Source organism: Vigna umbellata, chromosome 9 (genome assembly GCF_029865625.1).
Source record: "Vigna umbellata cultivar VRB3 chromosome 9, Vumbellata_1.0, whole genome shotgun sequence".
Taxonomy (NCBI): Eukaryota; Viridiplantae; Streptophyta; class Magnoliopsida; order Fabales; family Fabaceae; genus Vigna; species Vigna umbellata.
Window position 1 is genome coordinate 49,881,255 of NC_142173.1, and position 26,709 is coordinate 49,907,963.

A 26,709-nucleotide genomic window follows, 5' to 3' on the forward strand; every position below is an offset into this window, starting at 1 on the left:
TTTGTTTGTGTACTGTAGGACCGTACAAGCGTGGAGAAGGTCCGTACAGTTAAGATCACTGAAAGGGACGAACGATTTGAGTGATCGATACCATTAAGCATAATCCAATCAAGATTATCGGTAAATGCTGTTTATTAGTCAATGGGTCGTGATTAGAAGTTCGTTAATCATAAGTCCATCTCAAAACCTATAACTACAGGTCAAAGGTAAGAAGGTATGCGATTGCATTTATTGCGAATTTAAGAATTTACTGTGACCTCTGATCGGATTAATCACTAACTTGAGCTTTGAAGTACCTTTAACAAGTACATCTAGACAGTTTGTAGCTTGGACAAGGAAGAATTTTCATTAAGTGTATGCAGGATAACCTAAGCTGACTTGGAGGAAAGTGTGAATAAGTGTTTTGCGAAGATCCTCGATCCTGCATCCGAAACAATTTGGTTTTCCTATTACATGTGAGTTCTTTTGGCTTTCATGTTGTGTTCAAGCCTTCTATGAGATTATTCATTGATCATTTGTCCTAATTGTGTGACATGATCGTTCTTGTGATGTCACTATGGGTAGATAGAGCTTTTTGTGTGTCTAAAGGTGTTTTGGGGTCTTTGTGCATTCTTGAGTTGTCTCAAAGGTAAGGGAAGCTAACTTTTGATTTCTTTATATGTTGAATTGTTCACTTGTTTGATTTTGATTGATATTCTTATGGGGACGATTTATTTTCATGAGTTTTTAAGTTGAGTTATAACATTAGGTGAAGAGTTTCAATTTTCAAGGGTTTATATGTATGTCATGAACTAATTAATGTGATTTTGAAGTTTTGAATTGTATTGAGCATATCTGTTTGGTTTGATTATGGTTAATTTGTAATTAGTATGTGTTTGTGGGTTGTTTGAAGCTTTCAATTTAAGTTAAAACCCTTGGGCCAACCCGACTCATCACTAGTTTGAGCCGGGTTGTGTTTAAAGAATATTGTAAATTTTGGCACATACCAAAATTGAACTCGGTCCACTAAGAATCCAGCTCACCCAAGTTGAACTTGTGGTGAGCTGAGTTGGTTCAACAACCCACCCATAAATTTTAAATTATATTAAAAAAATAAAAACCATAAGCCTAAACCGTCCTATGTTTTGGATTTGTTTATTCAAGACTTTAATATTATACATGGATAGTGACAACAATGATTTGATATTAAATAGTAATTTGTTTTGTGTTTTATTTTTTTGTATTATATTTGGAGTTTAACATGATTTTGGATTGTATTGTATTTTTTTTATATTTTGGATTCTATTTGGAGTTTAATATCATTTTGTATTGTATTTGGATTGAACTTTATTTAGATTTCAATTAGAAAAATATAGTTTGTTTTTTTTAGATTGAAGAAAAAGAAATTGTAATTAAGTGAGTCAATGAGTCAACCCATTTAACCCACCAACCTATGGTGGGTCGAGTTAGATTTGAATTTTTTGGACTCACTATTAAATGAGCTGGGTTGTATTGACTCACTAAGTAATTAACTCGTAGAAAGTCAGGCTGGACCAGACGAATTGGTTCGTTTTCACAACAATAGGTAAAATGGAATGTTTCATTTATATTTGATATTAATTTCTATCATGTAAATTATTAATCTAAGATTATAATTTGAAATAGAAAAGCTCAACCATTATTTTTGCATTAGTTTATCCATTAACACTTTCAAGAAAAAAAAAAAGTATATTTATTAACTTATATAATTTATAACTCTGTCATATAATTTTTCTAAAAAAAGGTATAAATAAATTAATATACGCATGAATTAAACTTAACTTATAAAAAATTATTTTACTTTTTCTTCTTATTTTCCTATTTTATACATATTTTTTTAATAAGTTTGTCTACACATGTTTTTTTATGTTGCACCTAAATTTTGACTTATATCATAAAATAAATTAAGAAGAAAACATGTCACAAACGAGGGGACCTTTAGTTTGCTTAATTATTATATTTTGGTAATGCAATTTTATTTACTAAATAAACTGATTCAAGGTTTAAATGAAATATCTATATTAAAATATTCCAAACTAGTTTTATGTTTATTGTGATATATAGCGAAGGAAGTTGATTAGTGGTTAGAGTTTGATATAACTTTTGAACAATAAATAAAAATAAAATTATTTGTATTAATAATAATAATAATAATAATAATAATAATATTATTATTATTATTATTATTATTATTTTAAGTGCTATGTAAACAATTTTAAATTCTCTAACAACGTTCTTTTTAATAAATTTTCTTCAAAAAATTTGCCAATTTTAACACTACAATACCTAACTAAGAAGCTGGGAAACAAAATTTTGTCTCCCCTGTAACTAGAAATGTACAAATTCCTTCTTGTAAATTTTTCCTATAACTTATCAAATTCATGTACGTATGATATTTTGTTCGTTTGTTTTTCCTGCAGAAAAAAGTCATGTATGATAAATGCAAACAGCATGTTAACCCAGAAACAATTTGCGTTGGTTTCAACACATACCAAATCCATTTTGCAAAGAAATGCCAAATCCATCGGGCACGAATAACATGTAATTTGTGTTCAATTATATTATCCTTCAAATGCTAATAGTGTAGTCAAAGAGATGGAGTGATACAATTGATGCGTTATACCGTGCTTTTCTGATTTTCCGATCACAAGGCACATATTATCTTACCAAATTTATCCACATAGCGTGATAGGTACTCATACTCCGTATTAGTACAAAATTAAGGTACTCATAATCCATAGATCCTAGATTAAGAGCATTTCCCACACCCAAAACTGGCCCAATTACTTTTGCATTACAATAGTACTATAAAACCATTTCCACACATTTGTTTCTTGCATTGGTTTTTCTGTGTGAGCCTTTCCGTGTTTCACAAACTTGTTTCAAGTATCACTCTTTCACTCAATTCTTTTGCTTTCTTCCCTATCATTCTTTTTTACTTGGTATGCTAGAAAGTGTGGATAGACATTTTTCCTTGTGCATTTTCAGTCTTGATTTCTTATCTGATGGAGTAGTGGATTGAATAGTGTTGCAGGGTCTGAATTGGTGCTTGATAGTGCATGTAAAACGTTTCTCTGGTGTTTGTTGTCATAATGTTGGATAGGAGAGTGATTAGGATAGGATTATTTTCCCTCGTATTACTGCTATGCTAATCGTTAAGGACCAGTGTGATGACACCATTAATTGATGCTCAATTAAACCTTTAAGTCCATTGTTCAACTCTTCGCCTAATGACAATGAAAGAATTCTATATTCATTTGAACTTTTAATCGCTTGAAGCTTCGGTTCATTTGATAATGCTAACATAATAATTATTTACATTTCTTCATCTGGATTTTGACATTGATTCTTGTGCCAGGATGAAGACAGGGAGAAGAACACAAACTTTTAGAATCAGTGGGGCTGTGCCTTTTTATCCAAATTTAGTGGTCAATTCTGTAGGTGGCAGAAATTTGGAGAAGTATCAGCTTGGTGGGGTTATATTTGGTTGCAAGAACAACACAATGAAAGAATGCCAATCAAAACTACTCTTCGGTTAGTCTTTAACTCTTCTGCATGTGATTTCTTTTATTGTAGCATTTGTAAGATTCTGATGCCATTAGTGTGAGTATAAAGATGAATGAATCAATGATATTTTATATTCAAAATATGACTGTGTTAACATACAACACTGAAGTATTTCACTTAACTATATTTTTCGAAATTCTTCAAATTAGCATGAAGAAAAATGTTATAATACACTTTATTAATTCATTATCCTTTATTGGTTGAAACTTCTTAGTAGTTACAACTTCAATAAATTTCAACTAACATCACACTATCAGTTAGGAGTGTTGTAACAGTTGCTTGCACTCATCTTAGGATGAAATCATTTTGAAGGTGGGATTATGTGACCATTAACTCAATAGTATGTGTTTGTTTTAACAGGTTTACCAGCCAACCACTTTTCCTATGTGAAGAACATTGATCCTGGCCTTCCTATTTTTCTGTTCAACTATAGTGACAGGAAGCTCCATGGAATTTTTGAGGCATCTAGCAAAGGGAAAATGTACATTGACCCTTACGCATGGATTGATGATAATTCAGAATTGGATAGAACACAATATCCTGCACAGGTATATCACTTGCTACATATCTACCTGCCAAACTCTAACCCTCATTGTTCATGATAATAGTGGTCAAGTATTCATGTCATTGTTCACCCAAACCTGCTATTAATGATTTAAGGTGAAAGTTCGTGTGCGTCTTCAGTGCCAGCCACTATCTGAAGATATATTTGCACCAGTAATTGCAGGCAACTACTACAGTAATAACCATTTCTGGTTTGAATTAGACCATAGACAAGCAAACAAACTTACCTCATTACTAGCTTCTTTAGCATTTGCATCTGGTTGTAATTTGAAGTGGAAAACTGTGTCTCCATCTCTTCCATCAAAAGAAGGTGAAACATTTGAAATACCTGAGTCAGAGACACAACATTTTACAAGATCAAATAAGAGAACATATTCCACTGAAGTTACTTCCTCTTTAGATGGAGACATCAGATCATTGGATACTCAAGCAGTAGTGGAGGAGGTTAATGAGAATGAGTTGAACCTTGTCTATGAGAAGCTAAAGAAAATGGCTCTTGGTCATGAAAGTCAAGACTTCTCACTGTCAGACAATGTGAATGACACTCCTGATGAGAATGATACATGCACAGTGGAAAATGATGAGAACGAGAATGTCACTCATGATGAGAATGATGCATGCACAGTGGAAAATGATGAGAATGAGAATGACACTCATGATGAGAATGATGCATGCATAGTGGAAAATGATCACAAGGAGAATGATACTCTTGATGAGAATGATGTGTACATTGTGGAAAAGGAATGTCATGAGGTGCCAGAATGTTTAGAGAAGGAAGAAAATTCAAGTACTCCAATTGAGCATAAATACTCCATTGACAAGGTATAAACATGCCTTCAATATACATTTACACTTTCTTAAATGGTATTTTTCTAATCTTAGTTTGAGTTAAATTTTACTCATTTTTCAAGGACTAAAGACACTTGATTTTCTTAATCATAACATGCATAAGTCAGTGTTTAATGCTATAAGCTATTAAACTAACCTTGATGAATTTGTAGTTGATACAAGAAGTTGAAGAACTCATGACTTTCAAGCAAATGCAAATACAAAACAATTGTCACCTTGAGCAAAAGCTGGTACTCCTTTCTATATTATGATCAATGTCAGTTAAATTTTGTTATCTTCCAGTACTCATCTCTTTCATAATATATTGCTTGCATGTATAAAAATTTAAATGGTTACACATGGGACCAACATATTGAACTTCTTAATTTGTCAAATATATGAATTCATTTTAAGTAATTATCATCTCATAAACTTGAAACCTTTTCCTTTGTCTGAAATTCTAAAATATGCAGAACTGTGCTGTCTTCCTTTTAGTTCTTGTACATAAAATTCACTCTGCTGATTCTGATCATTCATTTTCATTCAGCCACATTTTTCATAAAACTTTGGTTTCAATTCTTAAATGGGGCCCACTTTTTTGACCCCCTATTCGTGCAGTGGATACAGTAGATCCAAACCCCACCAAAATTTTATTCCTGTGAATGTTTGATCCGATGAAGAATCAAAACCAATTACATTATTAAATTGAAATATCTAGACTGCAAGTTAAAACTATGAACATAATCATCATTTGGATTAACAGTTGGTACCTTTAATTTTACCAAATTTTCTGATCTTAAGTCTTTTATGCTTATTTGTTTACAACATTCCATACCAGAGGGAGGCAGAATTGAAAATTCAGCATCTAATGGATGGTTCTAAAATCTTAGAATCAGCATCTAGTCTTATTCAGACACATGTTGAGAAGACAGTTATTCAGTCACATGATGAGCAACATGTAGATCCTGAAGAGACATTATTTGTAAAAGTGTTTTTTGATGCAGAATGGTGGTTATCAACTATTGATTTATATTGGTCTTTCCAGCTTATGATCAAGTCTCTCTATCCTATGAACTCAACCTCAATGACACAGCTAAACTGTGAGTTTCATATGTCTTTTTTCTTTTGATGAAAAAGAACATGCTTGGTATTATTATATACTATTGAGATCTATATAAGTTTTTTCATTTTATGTTGTTTATGACATAGAATTTTTGTTAGCTTTTGTTGTCATATATGGATCATATAATCCAATTTTCTACAAGTGCACATTGTATCCCTCTCTAAATAAGAAGGGAAGTTTATCAATAGTTTCTTTAACCAAACAAATATTTTCTGTTTATGGTGTTTATGGCATTGACAACTTTGTAGTTACTAAAGTGCTTGATTTAGATATTGGGAAGTGGATCTCTCCTGGTTCAAGGCTAGACAAGGTAAAATATGATAGTTTATGGGTGTTATGAATATATTTATTTCATATACTTATATTTTACATGTTCTATGTATAAACAGTTGTTTTTTTCAATATTTTTTTCTTTTAAATTTAATACCTAATAAATTAAACATTCATACCATCTACATATTTATTAAGTTGTTCAATACATAATTAAAATGAAGTCTCTTCATACACCACCATATGAAAAACATATCATTATATATTATGATACAAAATGTAAAAATTATATTAAAAAATATTGAGAGATAAACAAGAAAAATCCAAAAACATTTGAGAAATTTAAATCAAAAAGTACAAATAAAAAAAAATTAGTAACGTATATAAAAATATTTAATTCATTAGGTATTCCATTTAAAAAATATCTAAAATTTGAATGTTAATTAAGCTTATTTGATATAACAAAAGCACTAGATAAACATAAGAATTTTCACTTTTATCATTATGAAGTAGTTATAGGGATATTAAAAGTATCACTACCATTCATGACCACCCATCCAATACAATCAATCTTAAGTTAAATAAATTGATTGTTTAGGACAAACTAAGCCCAACCAATCAAATTCGTTGTTTGTGGAATTTGGTATGGGATTTAGTCCCATGAAGACAATTATTATATATAATATTTTTTTATTTTAATTCATTATTTATATATTTTTCATAAAAAGATTGTAAAATTATATATATTAAACATTATTTTATTTATTTATTTCTTATGGTAGTCTTTTTGTCTAAAATTCCTTTAAGAGAATCATAGTAAGAACTTGGGTTCTAAAACTAATTATTTGCAAATATCAGACTTCCATATCATATTTAATAATCTATCTAACTTTTACTTAAATTGTAAACTCACTATAAGGTCTTTATAGTTCTATAATAGCTCTTTTTTCCATACAAACAATTTTTTTACAGTATCACACTCTAACCACAGATGTGATTAGGAACTATATTTTGAACGTGTAAAGATTTTCTTATTCTTTAGTTTTTACAATTTAAGATTTGATTTTTCTTTTAATCATACGAATTGTTTAATCAAAATACAATAAAACATATTTAAAAGTTATATCAAAATAAAGTAGTAAAAAGACTATTTTTTTAATTGTAAAAAATTATTTGGGTATCAATATACTAAATCTAACATAATTCAATATTAATGAGATTATTTTACTTAAAAAATAACACAAGTCTAATTCAATCAAAATTATCAACTATTTTAATAAGATTAAGTAAAGAAACCAACTGAATTTCTTGTTAATTGAACTTATTTGTTAATCTATGTATTTGTCATTTTAGAAGATGTAGTCTTTTCTTTCACAATTGTTTATTATAGATATTGTTTTTAAAGCATATGTTAAATTTAGTTTTTTTTTTTATATTCTCAGATATCTGCTATTGCTTTTGTGGGAATCAACCGTCTAATTCTTTTTAATACTACTCTTGAAAATGACGTTAAGTATCTCAAGTAAGATTTAATTACACAAATTTAGCTTGTTTTTTTTTTTATATTATATATCATTTCTGGATTTAGATATAAAAAAAATAATTACTTTGATATTGATTAGAAATGGTATATAATTGTATTTCATGATTTTTTTAAACAATAAAAAATAATTTTAATAATTTAAAATAATATTTGAATTTAAATGTAAAAATATTTTTGAAATAATAATATCAAATAAAATAAAAATTTAATAATTGTTTTTTTTTTTGTATTTGAGTAGAAAGTAATATACTAGGGGACGTGTTTAATGATTAATGTTTTATTTTTTTAATCCATTTTTCCCATATTTATAAGTTAGGAATAAAATGCTTTCATGAGTTAGAAAAATATCAAATATTTTCCTTATTAAAAACAGTCTATTTTATTTATTTAATATTTTATGAAAACAACAACTAATTGTTTTTGGATAACTAAGACGTTAAAATATACAAAGACAGGAATTGAAAAATTATATAATTTAGCGAGAATTTTCAACAAATATCTTGAAGCTGTAAAAGTTTAAGGATGTCATTTTTTTCTAAAACAACAACTAATTATTTTGTATTTTTTATATTTTAGTTAAAAATTTGTTGGATGTTTAAGGTGTATTTAAGAATTGTTTTTAGAGAATTGTTTATAGTAGAAGAAGAAATGCTACAATCCAATAACATTTTTACTTAAACTTAACTTAATATAGCATAAAACTAACTTGTATAATATATGCACTAGGTTTGAACTTCATCGTATTAATGACAGCAAAATAAAGATGATTTGATATATATGGTGAGTAACTATAAATAAGAATGTCTGTTTTTAGTTTACCTATAATTACTTATTTAACTAATCTTTGTTATTTTTACAGCTATCAACTTAAATCATTATAACCTAATATTGAACTAAGTGATTCATACTATGTCATGAAATAAATGTAAAAAAAGAAGAAAGAAGGTATAAACGCAAAAATTACGTTATGCCAGCAGATTTTAATATTTTGAATAAATATTATCAAACTAAAATTAGGTAAGTTTTAGGTAGAACAAGTTCCTTTTAATTTAAAATAGATTTTTATAATTCCTTACTATTTTTAATTCAATTATATTTATTTATCGTTCTAATTATTAGTATTTGTCGTTCATTTATCTTATTCACTATATATATAATAGGCAGATAAATATGGTTATTGAATTAGAGTGTATAAATATTATTTCTAAACCTAATATAAAATAAAATTGAGTAATTTAAGGACTAAATATATTTTAAAATCAAATATTATAATTATTATAATATTTATAACTTAAATATATACTCTATAGATTGATTCCTTAATAAAATGATGTAGCGATTTTAGTCCGCAAAATATTTGAATTATAAATACTATTTTTAAACTTTGATAGTAAAACAAATTTTAAATAACTACAACAATTTATTCCTTTCAACGTTAAGTGGTGTGTTATTGAGATGTCGTAACAAAATGTTTACCATTTCAAAATCTAATAAAATAATCTATCCCAAATTTTATTTTCACATTAAAATAAGTGTAATTACTATTAAATTAATTGCGTAATGCTCGGTTTTTTTTATAACATTACCCTCTAAACAAAAACTAGTTCGCGCGCAATACACGTTATTATTTTTTAAAAATCAAATATATTTATTATATAAAGTTAAGTTCATTAAAAAGTATAACTTTTTTTTATTTTATAAAATTAAATAATAATATTTTATTATTTTTAATATAGGTATGTATTTAAATTATTCATGTTTATATTTTTTAATAAAATGTACTTTTTTCATACAATAATAAAATTAATTCAAATAAATAAAAAATTTAAGAATTATTAAAATTTTATTTACTTTATATTTAGAAATAATATTTTGTAATTGAATTTTTTTCGTAAATATTTTATTATAAACAATTTTTTAAAATATATAATTAAGATTATAAATTTTTTAATGAAAAATAGTTTTTTATTATATAATAATTAAAAAATTAGTTTTTTTGGTTGGAACATAAATTAGTTGAATTATGTTCCTAAATAATAATTTAATATAAAGGAAATTATTCTTAATATCAAAATAATTTATCAACTAAGTTATTAATAACAAATATTAGTTGATAATATTATTAACGAAATTATTATTTAACTATTATTAATATGAAATTCGATAACTTATTGATAACATTTTAAATTATTATTAATAAAAAACAACTAATTTATAAAATTATTAAATATATAATATATAATAATATATATATAAATTTGTTTGGAACATAAATTAGTTGGTTTTAGTTTATAAACTTATAATTCCATATATTAGTTTATATTTATTTTGATTTCCCTGTTTCACATAAGCTTCCTCTCAAGAATTTCGTCCATACATTTCTTGCTTTCTTCATCATTTCTTTATTCCATAAAAAGCTCCCAATTGTAAGATTGGAATATCATTATGGAATTTTTGGAAGCAAATTAGTGGTATAGTAACTGTGTAAGTAAAAAAAGTCAACTATGGTATAAATTGTTATAGACATAGCATCGACTCGTATCAATTGTTTTATTATAAAATAGAGGTTAATAATTCATTATTTATTTTTTGTTTATCAACATAGCATTTAAATATAATATTTTTTATAACATTCTAATTTTTAGAATGTCACGAATTATTAAAAATCGGTAAAATTTAAAATTTATCACTGTGTGAAAACGTATTTAAAGAAAATCTTATCCAATTACATTATTTTAAGTAATAAAATAATGAAGGAAAGTCTCCAATTATAGTGTCTTAAGTTGTAAAATAAAATAGCTTTGAATGAATCTCAAGGTTATTCCCTAGTCAATCATGCCTTTAGAACATCTATAATATTATTTGCTCACATATAACGCATTATACGATCCCTAAATCCATTGAAAAAAAAGGGGAGAATTAGTCAACTAGATTCAGAAACCCGAAAGGGTGATATAAAAAAAAGGGATTTGGAAATGAATAATGAACCTCTCTACCAACCAGCCTGAAGCATACAAAAGAAAATCGAACCCATTTGGGCCATCCTTTCAACACCCAATCACCTCCCACTTCATCTTCCAAACATCAAAACTTCAACCAACCAAGTTCTAAGTTCTGATTAATCAACAAAATGAAAATAAAAATAAAATAAGAAACAAATAAAAAATGCTTTCGTCCTCGCGGTGACAGTTGTAGGAGTGGCTGTGACAGTGATGATTTTAGGGGCAGAGATGGATTCGGCAGAGGCATGCACCGGCAGCATCACCGGCAACAAATCTGGTCGAACCAAGGGCGCATAGGATGGCGCCGGATCGGAGGAAGAGGAGGGCTTTGACGCTGCAACTAGTGGCGCCTTGGCTCGTGGATCACAGTGGTGGCGGTCGGTGTCGTTCTCGGATCGAAGCGGATTCTTCTCTATCGGCGGAAGCGGTTGTATGCGCGCAAGGAAGAAGGGAAGAGCTGGTGAAAGGCGATGGCGCGGCGGCCAGTGTGCGTGAGCCGGCGGACAAGACGAACCCCTCCCTAGGGTGGCCGATTTCAAAGGAAGACGAGCAAGACGGAAGGTGGTGGCGGCGGTGGCCGTTGTGGCGCGATGGATGGCTTGGCGGCACGCAGGAGTCGTTGGCTGGGAGAAGAAAGATTGGGGCTCGTGTTTGGCGAATGAGAAGGAAGATGGGGGTGTAGGCAGACCCCAATTTAGGTGAATGATCAAAAAGGGCTTTGGACCTAGCCTGGGGCCCGGCGTGGGTTACTCCTCTCTTTCTGTCACCACATGCATAACTCCATCTGCACCCCTACTCAGTTTGGGTCTAAGCCCATCTGTTTCTGCCAATAAAAAAAATAATAAATAATAAAAAGGAACTGGGCCTGACAAGAACCCAATGGCACCTCCAAATTCTATCCTCACACCCGTGGCCGATGCAGAGTTGGAGAAGAGAATTTTGGCCCAATCAAAAGAGCCTCATTTTCGCTCCGCACTTCTGGTTTTTATCTCTGTACCCCTATTCATGTTGGGCTTGTTTTCTTGCTTTATTTTTATGTTTTTGTGTTTTTATTTTTCTTATTGCATGCAACCCCTTGTATGATAATCCCACACCCCTTTGTTTTATCAATTTGATTTATTTGTTTGGTTTTTGCATAAAAATAAAAAAAATAAAAAAATAAAAAGAGAAAGGAAGAAAGAAAAAATAAAAATAACAAAAATATGTTTTAAAGGTTTAGGCACATGTGTGATCGCACGCATCGTCCTTGTGCTAAAAACCTTTTCTCTTTCTTAAATAAAAATAACAAAAATATGTCCTAAAGGTTTAGGCGCATGTATGATTGCACGCATCGTCCTTGTGCTGAAAACCTTTTCTCTTTCTTAAATAAAATTACAAAAACATGTCTTAAAGGTTTAGGCACATATGTGATCGCACGCATCGTCCTTGTGCTGAAAACTTTTTCTCTTTCCTAAATAAAAATTACAAAAAAACATGAAAAAATATCTACAATTTCACACAACAAACAAATTGCAGCCAGAACTACGTGATCCTTGATTCTCCATCAAAAGTGGAGATACGTAGGAGCAAGGCCAGTCCTTGTCAGGCTCACTTTCCCTAAAAATCCAAATTTATCCATAATCATTTTCCAAACAAATTTTCTCAACAATTTTCAAACAAATTTTCAAGCAGTTTTCTAAAAGAACTACATAATCCTGATTTCTCACATGAGAATACGTAGGAGCAAGGTCAATCCTTGTTGGGCCCAAAAAACTAAAAAGTATTGTTTGTTTCTTTAGTGTTTTATTTTAATGGAAAGTTAAACATTTTGAAAACCACATCCATGTTCGTGCATTTAGTTAAAGGTATTGCCTTAGGGCAGGCGTTGTAGGGTGCTAATACCTTCCCTACACGTAACCGACTCCCGAACCAAGAATCTGGTTCAATTTGACCATGCCTTATAATTTTATGGTTTTTCCGTAGTTATCCAAAATAAACTATGGTGGCGACTCCAAATCTCTTTTCGAAACTTATTTTTTAAGGATCGTCGTCCCATCGCGATTCTGGTTGCGACAGATGGCGACTCCACTGGGGATCGAACCCAGAATCTCTGGTTTAGTGAAGGTTGAAGGATGATGTTTTCAAGCAATGCACACACAAATATTTCTTAAGGAAATGTGATTTGATCATTTGACTATCCATTAAATTTGTTATGAAATGTCACAAAATTGATGATTTGCATAGAAAATAATTGACTCAACTTTTGATACGATATGCATATTTTTTTGGGTTTTATCAATGAAGAAATGTAATATGAAATGAAAATGATGCACGTTACTAAAGAAAATCTATTTTTTATTTTTATGATTGAAGACATGTACATTAAGGAAAGACGATGTAATTAACTGAAATTTTTTTTAGACATGTACCATGAGCATCACTATACCACAATACCATAGTGCAAAGAGTCAATCTCACTCTTGTACCCTACCTCACCAACTATAACTGCTCCTACAGTCCACTTGTAGCCTCCCCTACAGATCATTTCCTTCCAATGCACAAAAGGCAAAAAGAAGCACATATCCACATATAGAACCAAGATTTATGAGGTACAATAAGTAGACTTATCCTCTACTCTCATGCTCATCAATCACATACTCAAGTACATCCCAACACTCACTCATGTTCCACTCTCAATCACAAGTCAAACTAACTCTAAACATAACAACTAACCTCAATCTATGATTATCATCATGTTCCACAGCTCATCAGGCTTGGTTCATGTCCATTCTTCATCAAATTCACCATTTTTCATCAAAATGCATTGTGATAATCGATTATCACTTAAGATAATTAATTTGTTACTACCCAAACCACCCATAAGTAAAATCAAAGCAACATACCCAAAGAACCACACCTACACTAGTAGAGAACTCTACCCCTCATGCATGAGTTACACCACCAAAAAGCCCATCGTTTAAACAAACAACGTGTTCTAGGAATCACACAACATCTACAATCACAACCACAGAGATTTAACTCTCCTTACAACATTATCATAAATTGATCAATGCATTCAAAATAATACCAAAATAAACACCAAATCACCAATGTAACATTTATATCACAATAGTTAAGTCCTTATTACAATTGCATCACACCAAACAACATCAATTCATAATAAGACTATAACAACCAAAGAAATAACCACACCTACATTCCCTTAAACGAAATCATGTTCAACCCATTAGCTCTACACCATCTGTCAATTTAAGGTAACTCGTGCTTATCCAACCATCATTATAAATGTATGTCAACCTCCATACTTCCTCGTATAATTCATGTTTATATAAACAAGATGATTCTAGTGGTCCTCCACCACAACTTTGGACCTGTCTTCCCTATTCCCAATTGTTCATCTCAACACTAAACGAGTTTAAGAAAAGATTTTGGGAGTCGCCACCATAATTTATTATGAAAAACTATGGAAAATCATAAAATAAGACATGGTCTACGAAAACTAAATTTTAGGTTCGAGAATCGGTTACGCGTAAGGAAGGTGTTAGCACCGTACTACGCGTGCCCAAAGGCATTACCTTTAATTAAATGTATAAAGTTGACGTGGTTTTCCAAAATGTTTAATTTTCCCTAAAAAAAATATAAAGAAACTAATAAGAAACCAAAAAATATTTTTTTGTTATGAACCCGACAAGGATTGACTTGCTCTTACGTATATCCATTTATGATGGACAATCAAGGATCATGTAATTCTATATCTAGAAAAAGGTTTGAGTTGGTTTAAAACTGATTATGAATTGTTTGAGATTTTTGAAAAGCGAACCGACAAGGATTTGGTTTAACAAGATTAACATTTTTTTTGTTTTAAAGATCTTGTATTTTTTTATTTCAAGAATGATGGGAAAACGAAAGAAATCGGCCATGGGCCGACGAGTACTTATACTAACAAATTTATGATTTTAAAAAAAATGTTATTTGTGTGTAGTAGAAAATAATACTTTTAGAAAGAAAACCTTCAAAGTGTAATAAAAAGAGAAAAAAAAGAAGGGTGCAGAGGTGACATACCCTTTTCAGCTTTTAGTACTCCCCTGGTTCTTCCTTGGTAGTCTCTTTTGGCAGAGTCTCTCTAACATGAGAACTTATTTTTCTCTCATCGTATTTGTTCACTCTTATTTCAGAGTATCTCTCTTTTTCTTTATTTTTCTGTCACGACAGGGTGTGTATTTATATACACACATTGTAATATTATGGTAATCTTGCCCTTAATTGTGAATTAATAGACAACGAACAAAATAGGGAAAGAAAATGTCTTGGTCCTAAGGAAAAGAAATCAAATAATATTCAAGACATTGATTATAATTATTGTCAGAAAATTTGTTCATTTTTAAAATCATATTTTCCTCTTTAAAAGCAATTGACGCAGCAAATTATATTAATATACCATTTTAATTATTGTTTATAATTATTGGCATAATATTGATTCAAATTATTACCATATCAAACTAATATTTCAAAAATATTTTCTAGTGATGTGTCCTACATTAAGGAAATTTATTTTATTATTTTCCTTTTTTTCTTTACCCACCGTTAATTATTATTCTCTTATTTTTGTTTTTTATCTTTACTTTTAATTTTTATTCTATTAACTTACTCGGACGAAATTGGGTGTTGACACATACCCACCATCACACCACATGGTTGGTTCAACACCATGACTCTCTCACTAAGCTAACCAATGATCATGGAAAACCAATATCGCTATTATCGTAACTCATCCTCTTCCCTTGCCTCACATAGGTGAAATAGAGACCCTAACTTTAAGGGTATCACCGCCACCACACTAGATCACTTCCTACTCTTGAACAACATCATGTAGGAAGGGATAATCAATTATCATCCTAGATAATTGATTATTCCTTAAACCATACTCAAAATCAACGCGTAGATAATCAATTATAACTAATGATAATCGATTATTGCCGAATTGAAACACATCCTAGAAATGATTCAAGCATTGCAAAATACATACATCAATCCTAGATCACGTGGAAACATAGTTAACACATCATACATGCATTCAAGCATCACATACCCATGTAAACATACTGAAACAAATATAATACATCACTTGAATTATCCAGATCCAATCATTGACATGTTATGCCGCCAATAATAGGGTGCAAAAGGGTCTCCGATAAAAATACCGAAATAGGGTTTTCGATTAGCCAAACTAACTAAGCATAATGCTTACAAATAAGAACCAAGAAGATGAAAATTGTCCAAAACAGATCTGCTAATGCGAGAATGTTTTCTCCAAAATTAAACCTTTGATTCACGATCCGAGCGGTCAAAATGAAGAACCATACGTCCGAAACACACTGCCAAAAAATCATCTGAATCCAACGGTGAACGACTTGAGAATGACGAAAACACTAGTGCAGGTTATATGTTATGCGAAAATTACTTCTTCTCTTATTCTCTTACTTGACTTTTCTCTCTCTTCAAATGACTCTAATGTGTCCTACTAATCTAACCCATCTCCACTAAAACAAAGTAAGACATAATGGTCCAGTTCATTTGGCCTATTCTCCACATAGGAATGGATTCCAATAACACAACATTGCAACATATATTTGCATGGAAACTCCCAAATATCATAACTTTGTTCCTCCTTAGCATCAAACCCTCTATTGGGATAACCCAACAAACCATACATACATTCATAGGGAAAACTCAACACAAATATTACATAAACTCTATGTTCATGCATACATAAACCCTTGCCCAACAATAACAATATATAATCATAATCATAATCATATAAACACATGTATCAACAAGGATCATCAATCCAAAATAACCAAAAACACATATAACATACAACCATAAACAAACAAAGGTAAGCTTCCACATACCTTGACCAATCATAAGGCTTTATCTGCAACCTTAAAACACCACAAATCTTCCTTTACACTAAGAGTTTATCACCCCAAAACGCCCATGTCCTTTCTTCCTTTATTTTCTCTCTTTGATTTAGAGTTTCTAGGGTTTCGAAACATAAAACCACCCATTTCTCTATATCTTACTATTTATGAATCCACTCAACTCTATCTCTAATATTTTCTCACTTACAATAATACATTTTATTTTAATTGATTGAGTCTATCAATAATATATATTATCTAGCCATAATATCTAATTATACATAATAATATCTCTCAATATATCATTTGAAATATATACAATAACTAATAATAATAATATCTTTGTTTAATATCTAAACCCAACAAAATTATATCGCCTATTTTCTTTCAACTACTTTATTTTTAAAACCCTTATTTTCTCAGATCTTACATTTTTCAATAATTACACTAAGGTGAAAAGTATTTTTTTAACCACGTAGTTTTAATCAAATATACCAATGGTCAAAATAAGAAAATCATATGTCTAGAACATGTAGTCAAAATTTTAGCTCAATCCGAATGTTAACAAAACGAGAATCACATTTTTTTCAAGATCACTGAGATGAGAAAATTAGGGTGGAACTCAATGTAGACTATGTGGATGTAGAGTAGGTGCCACCCAATGTGAACAAGTTAGTCAACTCACTTACTAGGTTATGTCCAATGGTACTAAGGTGGTGTCTAACACTAGCCAAGTCAGTAGCCATAGTCTAATTGGTACCTAACTACGTTGTAGTCATGCCCAACACTACACCACAACTTTGTGATTTTCCTACAAGGTTTAATTGATCAATTTGACTCTTCTTGAACTATTCTCTACTATATACAACTTATAAGATAACAATTTAAATTTTTCTTAGCTCAAGAAGAAGCCCCAATTTAACCCATCAAAGGTCTCAAAGAAAAATCATCATCACACTCCAAGTTACCATATTTCTAACACATTACTTCATTAAATTCATTATTCACATGTAAAGTCCATGAAAATTTATTTATTTTAATAAATAGTATCAATTTTTCTTTATTAGTAGTATTAATTTTAAAGGTAGAAAATATAATTAATAAGAAAATTATGATAAGAAAAATTAAAAATTTAGGATAAAGGATTATAGTAATTTCATAAGATGAAATTCAAAATTTTGAGAATTTATTTTAGAAGGTTTTGTAAAAAAAAAATTATTGCAAAAGGACAAAACTACTTTTAGAAGTGGAGTCAATGGGGAGCAACTTTCGGTAACGGGAGTTTAAATATTATTTTTAATAAAATATTATTTAAAAAAACTAAATAGTGCCAAATCTTAGCCTTTAAATAGCAAGCAGGGGGTAAGGCTGAAATTGCACCAAAAATTGACAAATTTTGAGAGAAGAAAGAGTTGGAGGAAATTCTAGTTGTAAAGGGGAAATTCTGGAAGTTTTCGAGGAACAATTTCTAAGCATGAGATTAAGTCTGGAATTGAGGTAAGAGAAGCTAATCTTGAGTCTTTTGTTTTTGTATGATCTTGAATCCTAAATATGCAATCTTTTGCTTTTGTCTGATCTTAAATCTTGAATATGGAGTCTTTTGTTTTTGTATGATTTTGAATTTTGAATATGAACATGCTTCTGTGATGAGATCCAAGTCTATTGATGGTTGTAAAACGTGATTTTGATTTTGTTCTGCTACGATTACGTTATGATTCAATTTCTTGTTTCCTAGAACGTTTAGTTGTTTCTTTTGCATCTTTCTGGAAGGATGAGAAGTTGTATAACCGGCTTTACCAGATTCAACTTCTTGTTTTCCAAGAACGTTTATTTGTTTCTTTTGCATCTTTTTGGAAGGATGAAAAGTTGTCTAACCGGCTATGACAAATTCAACTTCTTGTTTCCCCAGAACTTTTATTGTTTTTATCTTTTTCTATTGCATCTTTATAGAAGGATGAGAAGTTGTCTAACCAACTATGCCAGATTCAACTTCTTGTTTCCCCAGAACTTTTAATGTTTTTATCTTTTTCTATTGCATCTTTCTAGAAGGATAAGCAGATGTCTAACCGGCTATGCCAGTTTCAACTTCTTGTTTCCCTAGAATGTTTATATTAAGGTTATTTTTTATGGTAGGATAGAGGAATCTTAAAAACCGGAGTTGGTATATCCCTGATCATAGAGCAGTCCTGGTCTAATCCAGTAAGTTGTGACTAGTCATATGTACTGGTGTTTATGGTGAGTTTGATGCGTCAAACATTTGATTCTTCTCCGGTGACCATTTATAGTGGTATTTTATTATTGTTTTGTTAATTTATTTTGTGATATATTCATTTTGTATGATTTCTGTGATAAATGTATTTTATGATGTTGGATATGAAATTATAAATTTGACTATAGTATGAGTCTCGGGGAGAGACTCTATCATGACATGGTATTAGTGTATGTGTTGATGTTGAGGGTTCTATTGTTGGTGGTTATCCTAATACTCTAATAATTATCTAGTCTCAAATAGAGAATGATGTGTTATGTGGTGAGAGTGGTAGGAGGTCCTAGTCTATGTTCATTTATGGTCATAGATGTTAATGGACTAACCTTGTAGGTGATATGATAGATTGCATTTGGCCAAGATTGTGTTGTAAGAGGGGTAGAGGTCACCACAAGTGCATGACCATCCGAGACTTCCATCAACATTATATCTGGAAAATATAGTCTAGTATAATAATTTCATCTTACAAGAATTTATGGTGAATGTATTACGTATAATAATAATGTTATGCCTCTTTTAGAATATGCATGGTAGCTTACTCTTACTTGTTTGTTTGTGCCGAAAAATCTTATTTTTTCGATGATCGTATAACGTATATGTTATACGGGAGCAGATGAGGGAACGTCTGAACCAATACAAGTGAAGCAAGAGACAATAGAGAAATGAAGAATAGTTTAAGATGAAATCAAAAAAAATTTATGAGTGTTTTTCGTTATGTTTGAAAGCATAATGTATTTTTCAGTATGAACTCTTTATTTATGAAATGACTAGTGTGAGATGTTTTATTTTGGGGTGTTACATCACACAACAATAATTTACCCCAAATCACCCATCCAATTCACATACTAAATCAACCCTTAAAATAGATAGATATACTTGGAATCAATACATACCTGGATAGTACAATTTCACCAATTTAACAAGTGTAATACTTCATTCGATCAAAGTGACTTATTAGAGACTAGAAATACTATAATACCTATTCATTTCCAACTTCACAATGTCATATATCAAACTTAATATACAACACAATTTTTCTTATTCAAATCAATTGAGTGTCACATACTCACTAAAAATCATCGATCCACCAAATTAATTAAGTGTGATCACCGATCCACCAAATCAATTAAGTGTCACATACTCACTAAAAGTCAAAATTTTCTATCCAATCAAGTTACGCAAAAATTTACAACTATCATTAATGCAATTAAACTCAATTTCATCACTCAAGCATCAATTTAATCTTCAAACATGTATAAATACCATTTTAAAACAAATCTAGCAAGCCTTATTAAGAACTAAATTTAAAACTAGCTTCTCTTACCTGAATTGACTCTCCTAAACTCAAAATGTACTCCTAGTAAACTCTACCTCACACAGGATACTCTATTTGCACATAGAAAACTACGATCAACGATCAAAACACATTCTAACAGTGTTAATAGAAAAAAAATTTGCAGCCTTTTTGATATGATCATAAATGGGGCAACAATGAAGAGCTTTCAACGTGACAACAAGCATAAAAAAGAGTAGAATAGGTTTCCTTTGGGCGTGTATTTGCCTTTTGATTTCTTTCTCTTAGTTCTTGTGATTAATTGCTTATAAACTCTTCTTTCTCTTTAAGAGCAAGCAATGTGGGATTATCCATGGCTTGATCTTAAAAAGAAGAGAAGAGAAAGTGAGCATTCTAGGCGTGTAGGAGTTAGTAGCATAGCTAGTTTTCATATTTTGAACTATATGAGAACTAGTTGCCTTATAAACCCTTTAGAGTGGAGAGAATTGAGCAATGTGGAACTCAAAAGTCCCTATAGGACTACACCCTCAAAAGTCCCACATCTCTTAGATCTTGCATCTTAGCTCACTCCAAAGGTTATATAAGAAGGCTTAGGGGTCTCCTTTTTGAACACCTTACCTTGATTCAATGAATTTGAGTTGATTTGCACTTTTGCAATCTTCTTTGAGATAGAATTCTGTCTCTAAAGTCCCAAATTTGGGCAGACCTTATCTTGTTCAAGCAAGTGGCGGTCCTCCTCTTGATGCTTATCTTGGAAGCTTGTTCAAGTGGCGCATCTTCAATTCATAAGTTTCCTTTTCTTTAATCTCTTCCATTTTTAATTTCTTTCCCGTTCTCTTAAATGTCATTTAGTATATTCTCTCTAGGTTTTTGATCTCTTAGGAATTGCATGCTAGAGTAGAATAGCTTAGATATGTTCATTTTCGCTGAGCCATTTTCTGTCTCGCCCAACCTCTGCGTGAAAATACAATCAACTTGTATGATTTAGTTTAGCTTCATTTCTAGTCCGTTTTCCATGCAATTTTTTTCAAAGTTTCTTCTGGATGTCTAGTTTCATGTACGATTTTTACTTTGTTCAAATTCGTTCTGTGCTGTTCCCAGTAAATTTTGTTTTCCACTATGTCAGTTCAGTGCTTACTGTTGTGTGACTTCTAATCTGTTTGCATTGTTTGCTTGCTGTTTGGTACTTGTGGTGGCTGAATTTGATCTGTGGACGGTGCTAAGGCCTACCAATACTCTTAAGCAAGGATTAAACACTTCATATCACAGCTTGGAGGTGATTATCCGTAGCTGTCCAGAGCATTATACAAGCAGTCATTTCTTCAAACAGCAACAATGCTATTGGAAGTCTTCTACAAGTAGGTGTCCTATTTCCTTTTGTTTGTTTTTTCCAGCTTATAATTCTTGTCTTGGCTGGCTTATTTGCGTCTTTCTTGCTTGCTTAGCTTTGATTTTGAGTCATATGTGTTTCCTCCTTAGGAGTTTTCTAGCAAATAATTCTTGAAATTGCACTTCTTAAGAGTCTTGTTGCATCTTGGTTCTTGTATGCTGAATTGAGTTTGATCAACCTAGGATTTAAGTGTGTAGACTTTGCTTGTATGTTCTGTATTAGTAGAGGCATTACTTACATTCAATTTTAGCTTTAATCAAATACACATCTCAATTAAATCCTCCTTGGCCGAGACTAGTAATATCAATTCTGTATGATTAAAATAAAAATCAAACCAACACCAAATTTGGTTGTTGTTTTGTGCTAGTCTGGCTGAGAAGTTTGCCCACTGTTTTGGTGTGTTTGATAGCTAATTTTGCAGCCTCTTTTGTCATAAAATTACAGAATATATAGGTTTGAAGTTTGCCAAATTAATTCCATCCATTGCTAGATCTTACTCTTCATGTATGCATAGAATTTTGGCGTGACTTGTTTCTTAGTTGTGTCAAATTTTCTTTGTTGTCTTGTTCATTTGTGCCACTGTTTTGCCTCCATTTTTCTTGCTGTTTTGTCTTCATAAAATCATTAGATTGCTGCCTCCTTTTTCTTTTTTGTGCCAAGTTTCTTGATTTTTTAGGTTCCATTTTCATTATTTGTCTTGTAGTTTTCATTCATTCTTTGGCTTCTACCATGTGCTGTCTTGATTTGGCTTCTTTGCATTGAGGGTGGATTGTACATCTTTCCATTTTCTTTGGACTTGAGTTGGTGCTCTCAAAGTGGACTTGTGAGACATTACTATTTTGAAAGAAGAGTGCATGTGAGTATAGTGATCTTGCTTTGTTTCACTAAAATCGTGAGTCTTGAGCCTAAATTTTTTGTGCTATTGGAGTGAACCTTGGCTGTTGTTTGCGCGACCTTTATTGTTGTTTTAATATTGTTTCTAACTTGTTTTGTTTTGAAAGTGTTGCTGCTGTTTGCATTAGAACACCATGTCTGCAGGTTCAAGCAATTCTTCTTCCACTGGAAGTAGCCATCAAGAAAGTGCCTCTAGCAAACTTGACTGGATAAAGGCCTTTCAACAAATGCAACATCAACTTGACTCCATTAGTAAACGACTGGACAAGGACGCGAAAGCAAAAGGGGAGCAACCTTATGGTCATGATCATGGTTTCTACAAGAAGAAGCAAGAAGCTAGAACCGTAAATGTATACCTTCCTTCGCCAAAGAAGCATCCAGAAGATAAAGTTATGGACCAAGGCCTTACACTACCAAAGTTGAACTTGCCTACTTTCAAAGGGGAAGCCGAGCCGTCTATTTTTCTAGATTGGATAGCTAAAGTAGACCAAATTTTTGATTTGTATAGTGTAAATGGACCTTTACGTGTAAAGTTAGCTTGTTTAGCTTTAGAGGGATACGCCAAACAATGGCTAAATAGGAGATACTTAACCATGGCCTCACCCGCGAGTACATGGGAACATTGCAGGGACATTTTGTACCAACGTTTCGTACCTCCATACTACCATAGGGACCTCTTGATTAAGCTCCAACGACTTACTCAAGGTAGACGAAGTGTGGAGGAGTATGCTCGTGAGCTCGAAGTGCTCCTACATCATACTAACCTTAAAGAAAATGATCATGCAAAAATAGTTAGATTTATTAGTGGACTTAATAGCAACATCCAAGATATAATTGAATTCCATGATGATGAGACTTTAGATGTAGTGGTTCATAGAGCCATGAAAGTAGAGAAGAAACTCTTGAAAAAAGAAGCTTGTCACAACAAATTTTCCAAATCTTTAAGAGATGTTTTCTACAAATCCTCATCATCAAAGGATAAAACCAAGGATGTTTCTAAGGAGCCCACTAACAAATCGCTTCCTCATTCTTCTTCTAACCATTCCTCTTCCCTACCTAAATCTCCTTCTAGACCAAGTCACATTAAATGTTTTAAATGTTTAGGACACAGTCATATAGCCTCTGCCTGCCCCACCAAAAAGGCAACATGCATTGAGGGTGAAGTAATTATGACTAATGAGTTTACCTCTTCCTTAACTTCACCAACCTATAGCTCTTCTTCCTCATCAAGTGATGTCAAAGAGAAGGTCATGCTTACTTGTTTAAATGAAGAAAGAAAAGAAAGAGAGGAGACAGCAAAAGAAGAGACTGAGAGAAAAGAAAGAGAGGAGAGAGAAACGAAAGAAAAAGAAGAACTTGTGAGAGAAATGGAGAAGGACAAAGTCTTAGTCAAAAAGGAAGTGTTACTGAAGGCACCATCCACTCCCATCATTCAAATAGATCTAAACCATGACAGGGGAGTTTTTCAATCCTTCTACTTTTCTCCTTTTACTAAGTTTTCTTTCTTTATTCCAAAAATATTTTGCAGAACTTTTTCACCTCCCTCTTTCCTTCTTTCCAACTATTCCATAAACATTTGTGAAACATATCATGAGTTAGTGTTACCCCTTTGGTTCCATTCAACTCAAGACAAAAATAATTTTTTCTCTAAAAATGGTCTCCTAGTTTACACCCCTAAATGCAATAAAAATATCAGGAGACTTTCTTTTACTATTACTTGTTTATATACATTGATTAGTCAACATAAATTCATTCACAAAATGTTTAATGATTTTTGCAGGTTGACATTTGATCCAGGAGGAGTTGCTTTGGTTTATACACGAAATAAGTCACTAATCTCTCTTTGTTGCAGGTTTTTCAAGATTCGAGGTCGAATCCTCTCCAACCTGGGGGGGATGATATGATCATAAATGGGGCAACAATGAAGAGCTTTCAAAGTGACAACAAGCATAAAAAAGAGTAGAATAGGTTTCCTTTGGGCGTGTATTTGCCTTTTGATTTCTTTCTCTTAGTTCTTGTGATTAATTGCTTATAAACTCTTCTTTCTCTTTAAGAGCAAGCAATGTGGGACTATCCATTGCTTGATCTTAAAAAGAAGAGAAGAGAAAGTGAGCATTCTAGGCGTGTAGGAGTTAGTAGCATAGCTAGTTTTCATATTTTGAACTATACGAGAACTAGTTGCCTTATAAACCCTTTGGAGTGGAGAGAATTGAGCAATGTGGGACTCAAAAGTCCCTATAAGACCTGCAGCAGCTGCAGGATGGACTACACCCTCAAAAGTCCCACATCTCCTAGATCTTGCATCTTAGCTCACTCCAAAGGTTATATAAGAAGGCTTAGGGGTCTCCTTTTTGTACACCTTACCTTGATTCAATGAATTTGAGTTGATTTGCACTTTTGCAATCCTCTTTGAGATAGAATTCTGTCTCTAAAGTCCCAAATTTGGGCAGACCTTATCTTGTTCAAGCAAGTGGCGGTCCTCCTCTTGATGCTTATCTTGGAAGCTTGTTCAAGTGGCGCATCTTCAATTCCTAAGTTTCCTTTTCTTTAATCTCTTCCATTTTTAATTTCTTTCCCATTTACTAAATGATGGGGAAGTGCATACCTAGAGAGAATATACTAAATGACATTTAAGAGAATGGGAAAGAAATTAAAAATGGAAGAGATTAAAGAAAAGGAAACTTAGGAATTGAAGATGCGCCACTTGAACAAGCTTCCAAGATAAGCATCAAGAGGAGGACCGCCACTTGCTTGAACAAGATAAGGTCTGCCCAAATTTGGGACTTTAGAGACAGAATTCTATCTCAAAGAGGATTGCAAAAGTGCAAATCAACTCAAATTCATTGAATCAAGGTAAGGTGTACAAAAAGGAGACCCCTAAGCCTTCTTATATAACCTTTGGAGTGAGCTAAGATGCAAGATCTAGGAGATGTGGGACTTTTGAGGGTGTAGTCCGTCCAGCAGCTGCTACAGGTCTTATAGGGACTTTTGAGTCCCACATTGCTCAATTCTCTCCACTCCAAAGGGTTTATAAGGCAACTAGTTCTCGTATAGTTCAAAATATGAAAACTAGTTATGCTACTAACTCCTACACGCCTAGAATGCTCACTTTCTCTTCTCTTCTTTTTAAGATCAAGCCATGGATAGTCCCACATTGCTTGCTCTTAAAGAGAAAGAAGAGTTTATAAGCAATTATTCACAAGAACTAAGAGAAAGAAATCAAAAGGCAAATACACGCCCAAAGGAAACCTATTCTACTCTTTTTTTATGCTTGTTGTCACTTTGAAAGCTCTTCATTGTTGCCCCATTTATGATCATATCACTTTCTAATATAGCACTTTCGTCGAGTACAAGATTTTTCAAGTAAGTTGTTAAACGCTCGACCTTGCGATTGGTTTTAAACAATAAGTTCTTTTCAAGTGCTATTCATACTATTCGCTATAGTGTTTGTAAAGACTTAATCTTAACGAATAATTGTTTAGTATGGAAAGCTTTTATATTTGAAACGAAAATGCAACTACAAGTTTTATAAGAGAAGCATTGAGAGAGAAGTAAACACTAAATGCACAAATATATTTATACTAATTCACTCCAACTAAGGTATGTCTAGTCTCCTCTAACCTTAGAGGGTTCCACTATAATTTTCAAGAAGATTACAACTGAGTATTTTCACCACTCCTAGTATCCCTAGACACTCCTGGTATCCCCTTATACACTGCCTAGTTGAGTTTCACCCGCTCTTGATTTTGTAGTATTCTTCATCATTCATGGTATCCATAGTTAGCGAATAACTCATGTTACCCTATATTAGTTGAATGTCACATACTCCTGATTTCTATAAACAATCTTAGTATCCTCGAAAAGCTCTCTAGTTGTCTTTAACTCAATTGAGTTAAACAACAATTATCTGAGTCGTTAAAAGATATTAGATAATAGTTTTAAATTAGAACCATAATAGAGTAGCTTGACATGTATATATGCTATATTATTATAATCTTATCTTTTATTTATAATCTTATTTTTTGAATA

At 31.7% G+C, this 26,709-nt stretch overlaps 2 protein-coding genes across 2 annotated transcripts; both read left to right on the forward strand.

The window, feature by feature from the left end:
- The first annotated feature begins 3,377 nt into the window (after positions 1–3,377).
- On the forward strand, positions 3,378–6,106 carry LOC148193771 (uncharacterized). Its single transcript, XM_088098352.1, has 6 exons — positions 3,378–3,552; positions 3,946–4,133; positions 4,246–4,743; positions 4,849–4,971; positions 5,151–5,228; positions 5,816–6,106. Exons 1-6 carry the CDS (start codon positions 3,378–3,380, stop codon positions 6,104–6,106), a joined length of 1,353 nt encoding a protein of 450 aa, XP_087954478.1.
- Positions 6,107–22,814: 16,708 nt separating this feature from the next.
- Positions 22,815–24,949, forward strand: LOC148193772 (uncharacterized). The gene has a single exon (XM_088098198.1). It carries the CDS (start codon positions 22,815–22,817, stop codon positions 24,582–24,584), a length of 1,770 nt encoding a protein of 589 aa, XP_087954324.1. The 3' UTR covers positions 24,585–24,949.
- The last annotated feature ends 1,760 nt before the right edge of the window (positions 24,950–26,709 follow it).

Coding starts and splice junctions, on each gene's coding strand:
- LOC148193771 (XM_088098352.1), top strand. CDS start 3,378: ATGAAGACAGGGAGAAGAACACAAACTTTTAGAATCAGTGGGGCTGTG. Junction 4,134..4,245: donor GAACACAATATCCTGCACAG/GTATATCACTTG, acceptor TAATGATTTAAG/GTGAAAGTTCGTGTGCGTCT. Junction 5,229..5,815: donor GTCACCTTGAGCAAAAGCTG/GTACTCCTTTCT, acceptor ATTCCATACCAG/AGGGAGGCAGAATTGAAAAT.
- LOC148193772 (XM_088098198.1), top strand. CDS start 22,815: ATGTCTGCAGGTTCAAGCAATTCTTCTTCCACTGGAAGTAGCCATCAA.